This window comes from Phocoena sinus, chromosome 7, assembly GCF_008692025.1.
Source record: "Phocoena sinus isolate mPhoSin1 chromosome 7, mPhoSin1.pri, whole genome shotgun sequence".
NCBI lineage: Eukaryota > Metazoa > Chordata > Mammalia > Artiodactyla > Phocoenidae > Phocoena > Phocoena sinus.
In genome coordinates this window covers 3,380,038-3,394,251 of record NC_045769.1, presented here as the reverse complement: position 1 = coordinate 3,394,251, position 14,214 = coordinate 3,380,038, and the positions used below count along the sequence as shown (strand labels likewise).

The following is a 14,214-nucleotide window of genomic DNA, read 5'->3' as shown; positions in this document are numbered from 1 at the left end:
TCTGCCTGGAGACAGCCCCCTCACGTGTCTGACACCCTCCCCACCGCACCTTCAGTGGTTCCAGAGAGGGTCCTGAGAGGCGCCAGCAAGCCAGGCAGCACGCCCTGCAAAGGGGCGGCTCGGAACTCGGCAGGAATGAACACCAGGGAGGAATCGAAAGCGATCTCTTCCAGCTCAGCCCGGTCGGCCACCTTGTTCCCGACGGCAAAGGCCATGATGCCGCTTCTCTTCAGCTCCTGGGCAGGCTGGCTGACTTCGTCTAAGGACTTACCACCTGTAATCAGCACCAAAAGCTTAGGGACCCCCTCGGCGGCCCGATAACCGGCCGCCTCCGTGAACAGGTTGTCCCGAACAAAGTCCAGAGCAGAGCCTGTGTACGAGGCCGAGCCATCCATGGGCTTCATCTTCCTCACGGCAGTTATGATCTCCCTCTTGGTGGGGTAGGTATTGAAATAAAACTCCGGCCTCACTGTGTCTGCATACTGAGCCACTGCCACTTGGATATAATCCTGTCCGATCTCCAGCCTCTGGATGACCTTGGCAACGAAGTCGCGGATTGCGTTGAAGCTGACCAGTCCCAGTGCAGAAGAGCCATCCACCAGGAAAACTATGTCCCTCTTGTTGATTTCAATGACTGTAGGTAGCAACGTGACAAGGTGAGTAGAATAGCCTTACGCATCACGTTCAGTATGACTGTCTACCCAGCTAACACCACCCAAGGGGAGTTCCCTTTGCCCTGGCCAATGTCAAGTCCATGGGAGCCCCTGAGGAATTTGTCCTAACACACACATGAGTTATAGCTGCGCTACTTATAGCTTCCCTACGGCTAGCAGGTGGGGCTCCCCAACCCCCCACCCTCTCTTAGTACTTTTTACAAAATAGTTGCACAAAAATCAATGTAGGTTTATTCACCACTTATTTACCCTATTGTCACTAAAAATGTCAGAAAACTCTTTTCTACCATAAACCCATAGCTTGGGTTTTAGAGGTGAGAACGAAGCCATAGCTCAAATAATTAAAGAAGCAGTCAGTGTCTGCTCGGAGAGCCCTGTGCTTCACAATCCTGATTTCATGAACACCTACTGCCAAGTGCAAAACTTGAAAAAGCATAAGCGCCTCTATTCCTTTTGGTACTCTTGTCCCTGCCTTGATTTTTTCAGGCAAGGGGAAAAAAACACCAATTATTTGGCATCATAAACTTATAAAAAGGAAATCAATGTCAAAACTAGGAAGTGGCCCAGAAGTATTTGCATTTAAGAGAGAGGCATTGTGCAGGTCCCACGTCACATGTTAAGGTTATGATAATCCAAAGACAAATCACGAAGCAAAAACACCTTAACAAGATCACTGCCTCCAAGTGACTATGAACTTGTGTCCACCTGCTGTATCGACACCCAGGCAGCACACCTGAGTCTCGGGAACCGAGGCTCATATCGGACCACAGCACCCCATCCAGAAAACGGAGAAGAGGCTTCCGAGACTCGTAAGATCGTAAATGGTCCAAGCAGAGGCAGGAGTGCTTGCGATTTATTGAATGCTCATCTGCATATGAGGAGGCCTCACTACCCCCTGCAGTCAGATGGATGGCACGTAGCACTTTAGTTCCCTTGATGTTTGATTATATTGACAGCACTGGCCCAAACTCTCCTCTTTAAGAGAAAACATGTTAATGTACCATAGATACAAAGCATTCAGGGACAGGCACGTGGGGACCACTGCTTTGGCATTGAGTCGTGGTGTAAACAGTGAGTTCCAAGTCCTCCAACTCTCCATCGAAGCCTGCAGACACGTGGATTCTCCCTACCCGGGGGTTGCTGAGAGACCCTGAGAGCCGCACCCCCTGCTTCCTCCCTCTCCCTCTCTCCATATACACCTAAAAGCCATATACACAGCTGTGCAGCTAACCACATGTGTGCTTTCTAGACACATACAAGGAGAGCGAGCTCACCCGGAAACACCCACCCTCACAACGCGCCTTCCATACTGTGGATGTAGGAGTTGAAAACGATAAATGCAGAGCTTCCTGAATTCAATAAGGTGCATGCAACACATGGGTAGATGGAGAGGAAGGCAGATCCCTTTCACCCCCCGGTCTCTGGGCTGACTCACCCCCACCCCGTCTCCTCCCTCCCCCTCCAGTAAGAGTTCTCCTCTTCCTGCTGCGAGATGGCAACAGAGCCGTCTCCCCTCTTTCACAGGGTTCTGCTGGGGCTGGGTGTGAACCCCCGTTACCACGGTGACCCTGAAGGTCCTGTAACCAGTCGACTGTAGCCCTCACCTCCCTATTGACCCACAGGATGCCAAGCCCCCTGCAAGCTCAGGACCGGTGGCAGAGTCCTCGCTCTCCCACGCTCCTGTTCCCAGGCAAAATCTCTTCCAGCAAACGTCCAGCCCCCATCGCCCTTCCTCGCTGCTGTCTTCCTCTGCACCCTCCTCTTAGGGTGACTCAAGGCTACTCCTAGGTGATTCTTCTCAGTGACTTGGGGACCCTGACCTCCAATAAAGCAGGTCCTCCTGTCCCCGCCAGCTTCACTGAGAAAGAAGCCACTGGAGGAGTTCACCCAAGCTGGTGATGCGTGCGCCCTAACCCAGAGGCTTCTCCAGGCTTCCAGGCATCAGTGAGCTCCAGGCCCACCTCCCCCTGACAGTCCTGGGTGCGGCCAGGTTCCCTCGTGCTGCACGACTGACCGCCACACCTGGCACCTTGTTCCTTCTGCTTCTGTCCTGCAGCTCCTCGCAGCAGCCTTCCCTGGCCACTTGACCTACAGCTCTCTTTCCCCGTTCTTTCCATGACAGCCCCCTTTAGTGTCCTCATCTGTCACACTCTGGGAGTAGTTTTCTGGTCGTTGGTTTACGTTTTCGTGATCTATCTCCCCATTATACTGCAACGAGCCAGCGGCCACATCAGTCTGGGTCCCCAGTGCTTGGCCTGGTGTCCAGCACATACCTGATAGCTAAGAATATCTGTTGAATATTTACAGATGAAGCACAAAGATTAAAGACGGTTTTGTAAGTGAGGAGTGAAAGTCAGCTAGGGAAAGCTGAAATAAGGGCCTGGACTGCCATACATAAAAATGAACTTGAAACTTCTCCTGGAACAGAAATATCCTTTCATCCTCTGTCATCAGTTCAAAAAACTGGAGCCCAGAAAGTCTGTGTGGGCTGCCCAGGATCACACAGCTCGTTAACATAAGACCTAGGACCAAAGGCCCGCTCTTCGGACAGCAGCCATGGCGCTCCCTGAGTGTTTACAAAACCTATGGAAGTCATTCTTTTGTTTCCAAAAGCATGCAAGCCCAGAGAAACTTTAATATTGATAGATTGTATTCCAATCAGAGGGAAGTCTGGAAATATCAAGAGAATTTTCTGGATGTAATTTTGCATCAATTCTTAATTTACCCCACCCAGCAATATGCCTAAAACCATTAATAATAAAATCCCTGACGGATGGGTGAGATCACCAGTGATGTAACCTGGTCCACCTGGATCTGCCAGATTTTTACCTGCCACAGCATCAAGCACCACTGGGTTCTTACTGAAATTTTTAAATACACGTCCCACCTCCCATGTCCGTGAAATGTATTTTCTTATGTGACTTGATCAGCTTTATATGTTTTTTTTAAAATGACTCCAGTCGGGCTCTTTTGCCAAAGGCCTCCCATCTGAGTGTATAATCTCTCCGTCACCAGAGCTACTCTACTACTCAGTAAACACAGGAGAAACGGTTTTCATTAACATCCCCCCAAGCAAGTGCTTTGTTATTTCTTATCTCCAGAAATGCCACTCCTGCTATGCATCACAAAACTGACTTTGGGGAGACAGTTCTCACATGTCAGCACACTCTATCGGGCTGACTTTTAGAGCTCAATGCCATCATCCTGGAGTAACTGTCTCAGAACCATAATGATCCCCAGAGATCCATTTTTAGGATGACTGCATTTTAAGTAGATCATACGACGATGTTTAATAACCAACGTAACAGGTTTGTCAAATTAGCCCTAAAAGCACACTTTCTTGACAACTCATGCTCTAAAAAGAACTTTCCACTCAATCACAGATCTCTGGTTTTTCTGGAACACTGCAACCGTCACAGACACCACATCCAAGAACTAGCTCATCGTGGAAGGACTCGGCTGTGGGTACTTACAGGTTCTCCCGAGGCGAATCATTCTGCAAGGTGCCCACCTGACTTCTACAAAAGCACACACAGACAGCCCACTACCACACAGATGGTGAGAAAAGCATACGTACCTTGGGTGACAATGGTTGGCGGTTGCAAGACAATGTGCCTTTGGGCCACGCCAACAATGTACGGCAGTAATTGCTCCTGGATGAGCCCAAAGGTACGGAATTCCGGGACAGTAAACACCAAGTTGTCATTGGTAGCTATGTGCTGAAGCTCTGCCTTGGAGGCGGCCTGGGCTCCGAGGCCAAACGCGAAAATGCTAGCCTGCTTCAGTGCTATGACCGCGTCTCGGATTTCATCACTAGAAGGCCCAGCACTTATGAGGACCAGCACCTGGGGAACCCCTTCCTCCACTCGGCTGCCCCCTGCCCGGGTGAAGTGATTCTCCAGCACAAAATCAAGGGCCAGGCCGACATTGGCCAACTCCCCACCGATGAACCCCAGGGCTTTCACTGCGTCCAGAACCTGAGCCTTGGTGGAATAGCTGTTTAAGGAGAACAGCGTTCTGGGCTCATCGCTATACTGGACCACCCCCACTTGGATCTGCTGAGTTCCAACTGAGAGGCTCTCAAGGAGATTTACAAGGAAGTCGAGAATGACTGCGAAATTGACACTTCCGGTGTTGTTTGATCCATCAATTAGGAAAATAATGTCAGCAGAGTCTTGTGCTTTAAAAGAGAGAAATGCAAAAAATGTGAAAGCATTAGAACAAGTGACCACATGCATCGTTCAGTGTTCTGACATGTTTCTTGGGAAACCAATAAGAAACACGAAATATGGACAAACAAAACACACGTTGATTAAGGAATGTGAAATTCTCTTTTAGCTCTGCATTCTGAATGGATAAGAGGCAACCTCTTAACATCATTTCTTAACAGAAATGATGGTGTTTAGTAGGGCATTTGATATCAAATTTTCTTCTGTGCCATCTTTGTAGTCAAATTTCAACACATATTCACTTTCTGGGTATATTCTGAAATTTTCGACAAAATTTGGAGGGAACTGTAGCTGCATGGAATTATGCATTACCATACCTACAGGAGAAAGTAAAGGAGTATATTAACAAAGGTCCAAAGATGATTTCTAATTTGAGGACATTTCTCGTATAATCCTCAAGTCATTATAAGAATTTTCTTTGTCCAAATCCACAGCACAAAACAGCATCCCAGATTTAGGGTTTGGTGAGTCATCCTCCCAGTATGTTAAACACTTGATTCCTTGAGCAACTGTTGTTCCTTCTTTTTTACTTTAAAAACCAGAGTGGCTGTGTATCTACCACTTTGGGAATACGAAAAGAAGAACTCAGACAACATTTACAGTTTTGATTCCAAAGTGCTCTGATACATTTTGGTTTGATTTTCGTTTCTCAAATGACGTTTAGTTGCGTGAAACTCAAATGCAAGTCTGGGATTCAGCTAAATGTTCTCTTCATCTATTTTTGCCGTTGCCTCTGTATTCGGTCACATAATGCAGAATGATGTTAAGCAGAGTGATATGAAACCAGTCATGACATAATTATCCAACCTTATTTTTATGACATCGTAGACCGAGTGCCTGGCAAGCCCATGGGCATCTAGTAAACCCTGAATCAGAATTAGCTCCGGAGTTATACAAATGGACATAAAAAGGCTGACCAAGGTCTCTTTGCTCCCCACAATGGCAAACATGACACTTCCATTCTGTTACTGAGAATGGGGGTTTCACGGAAGCACTGAGCAAGGAATAGCAATCAATAAACTATGAACCTGGGTGGAATATTTCAAAGCCTCATCTGCTAGAATGTTTAAATCTGGCTGAGTTAAATGATATGGAAAGTAAAATTATTCTAGCAAATATATTTTAATAACATAAGTATATGTTAGGAATAGGAAGAGATTTTATGTGAGCATATATGGTATTTATATTCTGGATTTTAGGAAGCTATGTTTGGAGTATAATTGTAATATTATATGTACAATCATTCATTCTGATATTTTTAATGACAGTGGACATTTTATACATAAAATTAATTTTTCCTGGTACCAACAAAATTGCTTTTATTTCCACAATGGAAACAGGATACACATCTTGTCTCATGGAATTAAGGAATTTTGCTAGAGTGAAATGATGTTCTTACCCAAGCTCTCCCCTTGGGGAATCTCAGCCAAGGATGGTTGCAGTTGGGATTACTGGAATCAGAACTGCTCTCTTTCTCCCCTTACATACGTGAAACCCCTAACAGCAATTTTGTAGAGGGATTCCTTTCATAGGGAAAGATACTAATGTGAAAATATCTTGTAAGGTTTTATAAGATATTAACTTAGCGTTTGCTAAGAATTGCAAAGCATTTGCTACTCTTTAACCAAACCGTAAGGTTCCTGAAGGATCTTGTGGGATGGTGCGGTATCAGCAGTGTGAATTATGTTGCAAGCCATAGAAATAGCCCACATGGTGCCGGGAGCTCCAGGTTCAGCAAACCATACCACAAAATTCCTCAACATTTCCCAGGCCTAAACCAATGACCCTGAGGGACAAAGGAAGATTTGCCCCTTACTCAGCAAACCGAGACCTTTAAAGGAAGGACTAACTCTGAACCTAAGATCAATAAAAGAAGAACGATCCCTAAATCACAGATGACTCATTCCTTATTAATTTATTACTTACTTTTTGATTGCGGTTCACAATAGAATAAATAAAATAAACAAACACTGAGGGAAAACCCTTGACTATTGCTCTTCTAAAAAGCTGAACCACAGCAGGTCATAGAAAAATGTTGGATAATTTGTCATCACTGAAAAAACCACGTTGTCCTCTTACGCACACAATGATGGGACACACAAGGGCATGCTGTTATCCAGGAGAGCCGAAGCCTCAGACAGACACAAGAGAGACCGGTTCCTGTGTACAGCAAGGCATACCAGGGATCGATATTAACTCTAAGAGGAATCAGATCTTTCTAAAATTCAAAATGTGAAGTTGTCTGGTTTTCTGCTTTTATGGCTCATGTATCACACCATCTGCAGCAATTTCTATGGAAAAGTTTCGAAACATCCATGGAAAAATCATAGGTTCCTTCAACATCGTTGGAAACACTACTTTCCTGAGCACACTGGTGTGGGCACAATGCTTTCCTTAGCTCATGGGATGCTTCCTTTTTCCAAGCAGAATTTTAAAGATCACATTTGTATTTCCTATGCAAACACAAAACTGCAGATAGGTTTTGCGAGTTTTCTAAATCTTTGTATTTTGCAAAGAAAAGAAAGCTCATCCTCACGGATATATAGGTCACCTTTAGCTCTTGCTTTAGCAAAGCTTTTGTATTTTATATCCATTGATAAAAGGGATTTAAAAAAACACAACTTTCAGTGATTACTTCAGTACAGTTCATTTAGAACAGCGCCGTCATATATATATTCATGGGGAAAAGTTACCTACCTAGTGGGCAGGAAATGGAAAGAAATGGCCCTAACTTATTAGCAATCTCCATAATGCCCTCCTGACTACCTTTCCCAAAAACTATAAGCAGAGAATTTTCATTATTATTATTATTTTTTTTTTGCTATGGAACATGCAGTGGGACATGATACTGGCAGAATTGCAGAGTGAAGTTAATTAGAAAAGACAACATAAATGGATTAATATCCCACCCCGGTGCTGCTAGCGGCTTGGACACTAGAAGACAGAGATGCTTTCTTGGCATAAAAACAAAGGTTTTGTCATTTGTGTGGAAACAGACTATGTTGACAGGCTCATTTAGCATTCATATGGTAATCTAAGCATTTATCCATTTATATAACAGTTAAACATAATGGCAAACTCATCCACCCTTTTTCCTGAATTGGCCAAAACACCAATAAAGAGAAGATGTTCCATGTCTCTCCTGATCCCTTTCATTGTTTTTGACATGGATGAGTTATTATCCCTATATTCAGAAAGGCAATGATTAGTGAATTATTGATGCTGAGAACATTGTAGTAAATGGTAAAGGTCATTAGAGCTGCCATCTTGTAACCTCCTTGTAACCTGCAGTGCTTGGTTTGGGGTGCTCTCAGCGTCCACCTTCTTTTCCTGTAATCTGGCAGGATCGACACTAGCGTCATAATGCAGAGGTGAGACACATCATTTGAAGTAGGGAATGCTATTCAGGTTTAATGCAAATAATCCAGACTGTGCCTCACCCCTCTCTTAGAAGTAGACCCACTGGTAGGGTCATGAGCCCTCCCACCCCTATCAAAGCTGAAATCACGGATAACCATTGGGGAAACCATTTTAATCTCCTAAAATGCCTTGGGGTTGGTTAGTTCTGTAACCCTTCTCTTAACCACGATCTGCCTGCCCGGCTCCTATCTAATGACATCTACCCATCTTGCTCCCCACTCCTTGTTTTCGGAATCTCTCTTATGAAAAACTGATGTCTAGTACTATTTGCCTAAAAACACCATTATTCTGATGATAACCCAGAAAGCCTTTCTCTGGACTCCTCCTCAACTGCCTCTAGGTCCCTTCTGCCCCATCTTGGTCCCTGCTCCTCTGGCTTTCCAGAAGTCTCCCAGCCCCTTCCAGCTCTCATCTGCTTCCCCGCCCAGCCAGGTCCCCAGGGCGGGCTATTTCAGGAATTTACTAGCTACCATCTTAGCAATGATAAATTTCCTTCCCAAGAAGATCTTCTTGTCCCTCTATCATCCCCTCTTTGCAAGCTCCAACCTGGTAGCTTTTTTCTTCCTAGAGTGCCTGAGATACCTTCAGAACACCAAGGAGCCACGCTCATGGACAAGACCCCAGCCTGTGGTCTCTGATGACAACTGAACATCACTGCAAGTCAGCCGTTTCTTCTTGATCCTTTTTTGTGGTCCTTTCCTCCTCGCCCTGTTGCAGCTATTCAAAAATAACTTTGATTCCTCCAAGCTCCCAAGCACCACTGCTTCTCTCCCTCTGTCATCTTCTCTTATTGGATGATTGATGCCAACTCAACCTGAACACTCTCAACGTCTCCCCTTTCCACCTCAGTATCTTAGAAATATGATACCTTTCTCCTCCTTTCCCTTCATCTTGTGGGACACATGTCTCTCCTTCTGGAGCTCATCTCTCCCTTGAGCTCTCCCATCCTAGCTCTCTGCCCATTCTCCTAGAATTCTCTGCTACCCACTGTCAGTTGGCGACATGGACTCATTTTGGGGCACAGGGAGTTCCCTCTGTCCTGCTCGTCCCTGACGAGGAAGCCTAGCTCTGGTCAGAATTGCTGTGATGCAATACATTTGAAATTTACCTGTGGAATTCCTTCCCTGTCAGTCTTTAGGCACTTAGCACTGGCAAGAGAGCTAATAGGCGTGACTGGTTAAGTGACTTGCCAGACAATTAGTTCCATGCACATCACCATGCATGAACACATCCATGTAAAGTCGCTGCATCATTGGTACTTCCGATGGCACTGATGAGGACCATTGGAATCTCAGAAGCATCTCTATGGGCACAGCCACGGTGACAGCATGGAGGAGAAGTGGGAAAACCCACTCCAGAGCCAACATGTAAGGGCCTCCAGCTCTAAAACTCAATTTCTTCAAAATAGATTTGGACTGGATCATCTCTAAGGCCTCTCACAATTCTAATTCCATCAAATCTCTGAAATAAATCCCATTGAGTCAAAGAGATGAGCTCTGCATGCTGCTTCACTGGACCCAAAGTGGACCCCCCCTTCCCCCTCCACTCAAGCTCTTTCAGACAGACACGGAGATTTCTTTAAAGGAAACAGGCTCTCTATCCCAGGAACAATGAAGGGATTTTTGTTAGATACCTGCCCAGCCACGCTGAGTCTGTCTTGTCCAAGGAAGGTAGAAGCAACCTCTTGTGGGGTCATAATATCAGGATGTGCTTTTTTAGAGTTAGAATATTAATTGTCTCAAAAGCAAAGAATTCCTCTTGAAGGGAGATGAATTGCTCTGTTTTGGAAGGAGTCTACAGAGAATATTCAAACCTTTGTTTTTAGACCTGTGAACAGGCATCTCTTCCCTAATCCGCCCACCATCTTTTAGCCGTAATATTGCCTTAATGCCAGCGGTTGCCAAGCTTATCTCCAAAGAAGAGTGAGGCAGGCAGCAGCTTGGCGATGTTGCCATTACCTGTGTTGTCTTTAAGGGTCTCTGTGCCTCCAGCCCTTTCTGGAGTCATGGATGAATGCACACAGGCCACTAAGTTTCCTACTATGTCATGAAGTGAGGTAAGATTCTCTAGGTTGAAAATATGCATATTGAGCGGTTCACTTGCTGTTTCTTTTAACGCTCCTTCATCTGCATCCTCAACTCCAATTGCAAACACGTTAACATCAGCAGATTTAAGTTCCGCTGAAGGCAGAGCAAGGGCATCCTTCGAGTGTCCATCAGTTAACATTACGATAACCTGAGGGACTCCATCACTGGCCCGGCTTCCGGCGGCCTCAGTGAGGTGATTTTGCATTACGTATTCTAATCCTTTTCCAGTCTGATTGCTTCCCCCAGTATAAGACATGTTGGAAACATGGGAGAGGACTTCTTGTTTAGAACGATACGTATTTAACAGGAACTCGGTATCTGGGCTGCCGTTGAACCAGACCAGAGCAAAACGGAAATCGTTTTCTCCCACAGCTAAAGATTTTATAACATCATACAGAAACTCTTGAACAAGTTGGAAATGTTCCTTTCCAATGCTCCAAGAGGAATCCACTAGAAATATTATATCGGCAGCAGCACCATTTTTGACATCTTTAAAAAAAGACATTGGTTTAGATGTTTCTCCTGTCCAAGAAATGACTTCCCACCAGTGCAAAGCCTTCCTCAACTCATTCATTTCCACTCTGCTGTTACTAAATAATTTACACCTCATGCGTGAAACAGGCGGGGACGCTGACTTACCTGAGAAACAGGGACCTGGACACATGGACCCAACAGCTGCCGCTGCCCAGTCATTGACCCAAGTTCCATATGCAATGACTGCCATACATGGACCAGTAGCAGGTTCCACAATGGGGAAAAACATTCCCCGGCATGTCCTTTAACTCTAGATGATTCTTTGTGGTAGTTTGAACCCCAAGACCCACCTGCTCAGGTGGGAAGGATATCTTATCACAGGTAACCAAGCATCATCTTAGAAATTCCTTCCTCAGCTTTGGGTCTGAAACTGGGCCCTGACAAGATGGAATACTGAAATCTACTACAGTTTTACCTCCCATGCTTTGGGTAATTTGCCAGAAAAATACGTATTATAAATACATCTTAAGAAGACTTGTATAACTGTAGGGAAGGGCAAAGTCTCATTGTTTTCAGACTTTTTAGCATGAAGAAAGGTACCCTGACTCATCACTACATCTTCAGAGCCATCTAAGCCCTCTTAGATGCTGAACGGTATTCATCTCTTTCAAAGATGAAAATCCAGTTCTCTCTTGAAAGTAGGAGCAAGAGGCTCCGGGTGCCAGGCTGTGGGTGGCTGGGAAGTACCCTTCTGCACTGGGCCAGGCTGGCTGTGCACAGCAGACCCCTGGACTCTACTCACCTGGGGCTGACCCGATGCCCCAAGCCATGCTCCCCTGGCATTGAGGTGGTCCTCACCAGGCCGCCATCTAAGAACTACCAGGTCTGGAGGGAGAATCCCCATCAGAAGCTCAGCTCTCCAAGCAAAGGAGAGGGACCCAAGTCAATCCTTCCCAGCTCATAATACACGAACCATTTCTCATTTTTCTAAAACTCTGCAAGCAAGTTCTTAATAGAATTAGTTGGGATCCATTTTTAAGTAGTTTGGGGAAACTGATATTTAAAGATTTGATGATTCTAGATGAAAAATGTCTTTTCCTGTCCAGAGTGAGAAAGAAATGGCGACATTTGTGTTTGTTTTTGTTGTTTTTTCAGGGAAAATAATTTTTTGCTGTCAACCATTGTCTTCCCTGGGTTTTATGTGCTCAGACATCAACCAGTGCCAGAAATATGGAAAAGCTCTTCAGATGGTAAAACATTCTCAACACAAACTTTCTGCTCACACCCAAGGTAAAAACAAACCACTTGCCAACCACCGCCAAGATATCAAACTCAAGTTTCAGTAAAAAGAACCTCTCTCTCACTGGATAAAGAGGAGCAAAGAGTCTGTAAAATAAATGAACATCCTGTAGTCAATGGCTTGGCTCTCTCTTCAAAGCTTATCTAAGCTCTATATTCAGTACATGATGCCTAAGATCTAAAATCAGAGAATACTGTTCCTTTTAATGAAATGAAGAGATGTTTCTGGATCTTACCTGCTTGTTGTTGCGCGCAAGTAAAGGAAAAGCCTGAGAAAAAAAGGCAAAAGATGGCCACTAAAGGCAAATGCCGATGCTTCCTCATTTTGATTTTGTCTAAGCACCAAGTGAGAACCTACGAGAGAAAACAGGACAAAGGAGAATGATCAGGCATTGACTCCCCAATTACTAACGAATGAATCAAGGATTTATCCCTTTTATGAAAAATAGTTTTGACTAAACATAGACAGGAGAATCTTTGAATCTAGTGATTGTAGGACTTTGGCCATAGCTAAAAATTGTGCAGCTCAACTTTCTTTCCTCTCAAATTGAGGCAGGCAAAAATAGTATATCACAAAACAAATGGCAGAATGAAAAAGGGTCAGGAGAAAAGGTGCTCAGAGGCACAAAGGGGCAGGTTGGTGGCACCCAGCCTAACTGTCAATCGTGTCTAAAGGAATCCCGCAGGGAAGCTTCCGTTCAGGGAGGGAACGGGCTTCATCCAAATCACAACGTGTGCCAACACAACCATGGCAGCTGGGACCATTTCGAATCTTGCCCTCATTCTCTGTTAATATTTAGCACTTTTCCTCCACCAAAAACCTGCTGTGTGTCCAACGCCAATCACAGGATGGAGCACACCCTGGGATACTGAATTAGCAAGACCGAAGCCAGTCATGAGGGCTGACGGCCACATAGCGTGGTCTCCCATGCAAATTTAACTGCCAGCCAGCCGGGCTCAAGTCTGGATGGGAGCAGTGGGCTGTGTCACCATCACTTTTCCCTTCAAGCAAACACCACTTTCTCCCCATGCCACATCTGAAAGCACCCTGACCCACACCAAACCTTCAGGTCAGCATCTTCACCCTCCAGTCTCCAGTGACTTGAGAGTCTGGGCTCTTCCTTATGACCCTCCAGAGAGCCGGCCTAGGTCTTCTCCACCTGGGCTTAGGTCCCCTTGCAGGACATCACCTCTTTTCTCTTCCCCTTGATCCAAGGCTCTGGTTTCCCCCAACTCTTTCTTAGGTCTTGGGTATATGACCTGTGCAGACCCACTAGACCCCATGCTTGATCTAATGATTTGTTGTTGCTGTCTTAACATTCTTAATAACTTTTGGACAAGGACCCTTCATGTTCATTTTGCATGGAGCCCACAGGTTCTGGAGCTGGTCCTGGCTACAGCTGTGCATGTGTATCAATGACTCTTCTTACCCTTACCCAGACTTGGCAGGGGTTCCCTGATCAGAGCCTTGGGTAACAGCATCAGAGAGGAGGGGTGTGCCGGTCAAAATTATTGGTTATTTTTTCTTGTCCTTAGTTTCAAGAAGTACTATTTAATATTGAAAATTATGTAGTATAGACTACAGTCAAGCGAGAAATCCCATTTGGTTTAAGAAACCTAAATATTTTCATCTGGAGAGATTGGGTTACCATCATAATTTAAAGTTCATTGTTAGGGTTTGAAGATTAAGAAGGCGGCCTTGAGAATTACAGCATGAAAAGGTAATCATCATCAGTATAAATAAAAATCAAAAACCTCTCGCTCTGGGGCATTTTTTGGTAGAATCAGAAAAACAAATCCTAAAATGCATACGGAATTTCAAAGGACCCAGAAGAGCAAAAGCAAACTTGAGAAAGGAAAAATAGAGCTGGAGACCTCATATTTCCTGATTTCAAATCATATTACAAAGCTACTGTAATCAAAACAATATGGGACTGGAATAAAGACAAACATGTCAACCAATGGAATAAAATAAAGATCCGAGAAACAAACCCTCAAGTATATGGTCAAATAAGCTCCTATAACAGTACC

The 14,214-nt window shown here is 44.9% G+C and overlaps 1 protein-coding gene across 9 annotated transcripts in view; it reads right to left on the bottom strand.

Moving 5' to 3' along the window:
* COL6A3 (collagen type VI alpha 3 chain) overlaps window positions 1-14,214 on the bottom strand; it is an 86,400-nt gene that overhangs the window by 57,390 nt on the left and 14,796 nt on the right. For 4 of the 9 annotated variants that reach the window (XM_032638039.1, XM_032638038.1, XM_032638037.1 and 1 more), the window contains 4 exons: window positions 12,420-12,537; window positions 10,282-10,899; window positions 4,252-4,854; window positions 50-634 (listed from right to left, as the gene is read on the bottom strand). In XM_032638039.1, coding sequence (XP_032493930.1) covers window positions 50-634; window positions 4,252-4,854; window positions 10,282-10,899; window positions 12,420-12,507 — 1,894 coding nt within the window. In that variant the 5' untranslated portion in view covers window positions 12,508-12,537. The remainder of the gene's footprint in view (window positions 1-49; window positions 635-4,251; window positions 4,855-10,281; window positions 10,900-12,419; window positions 12,538-14,214) is intronic. The other 5 variants (XM_032638046.1, XM_032638043.1, XM_032638044.1 and 2 more) reach the window with 2 other exon arrangements.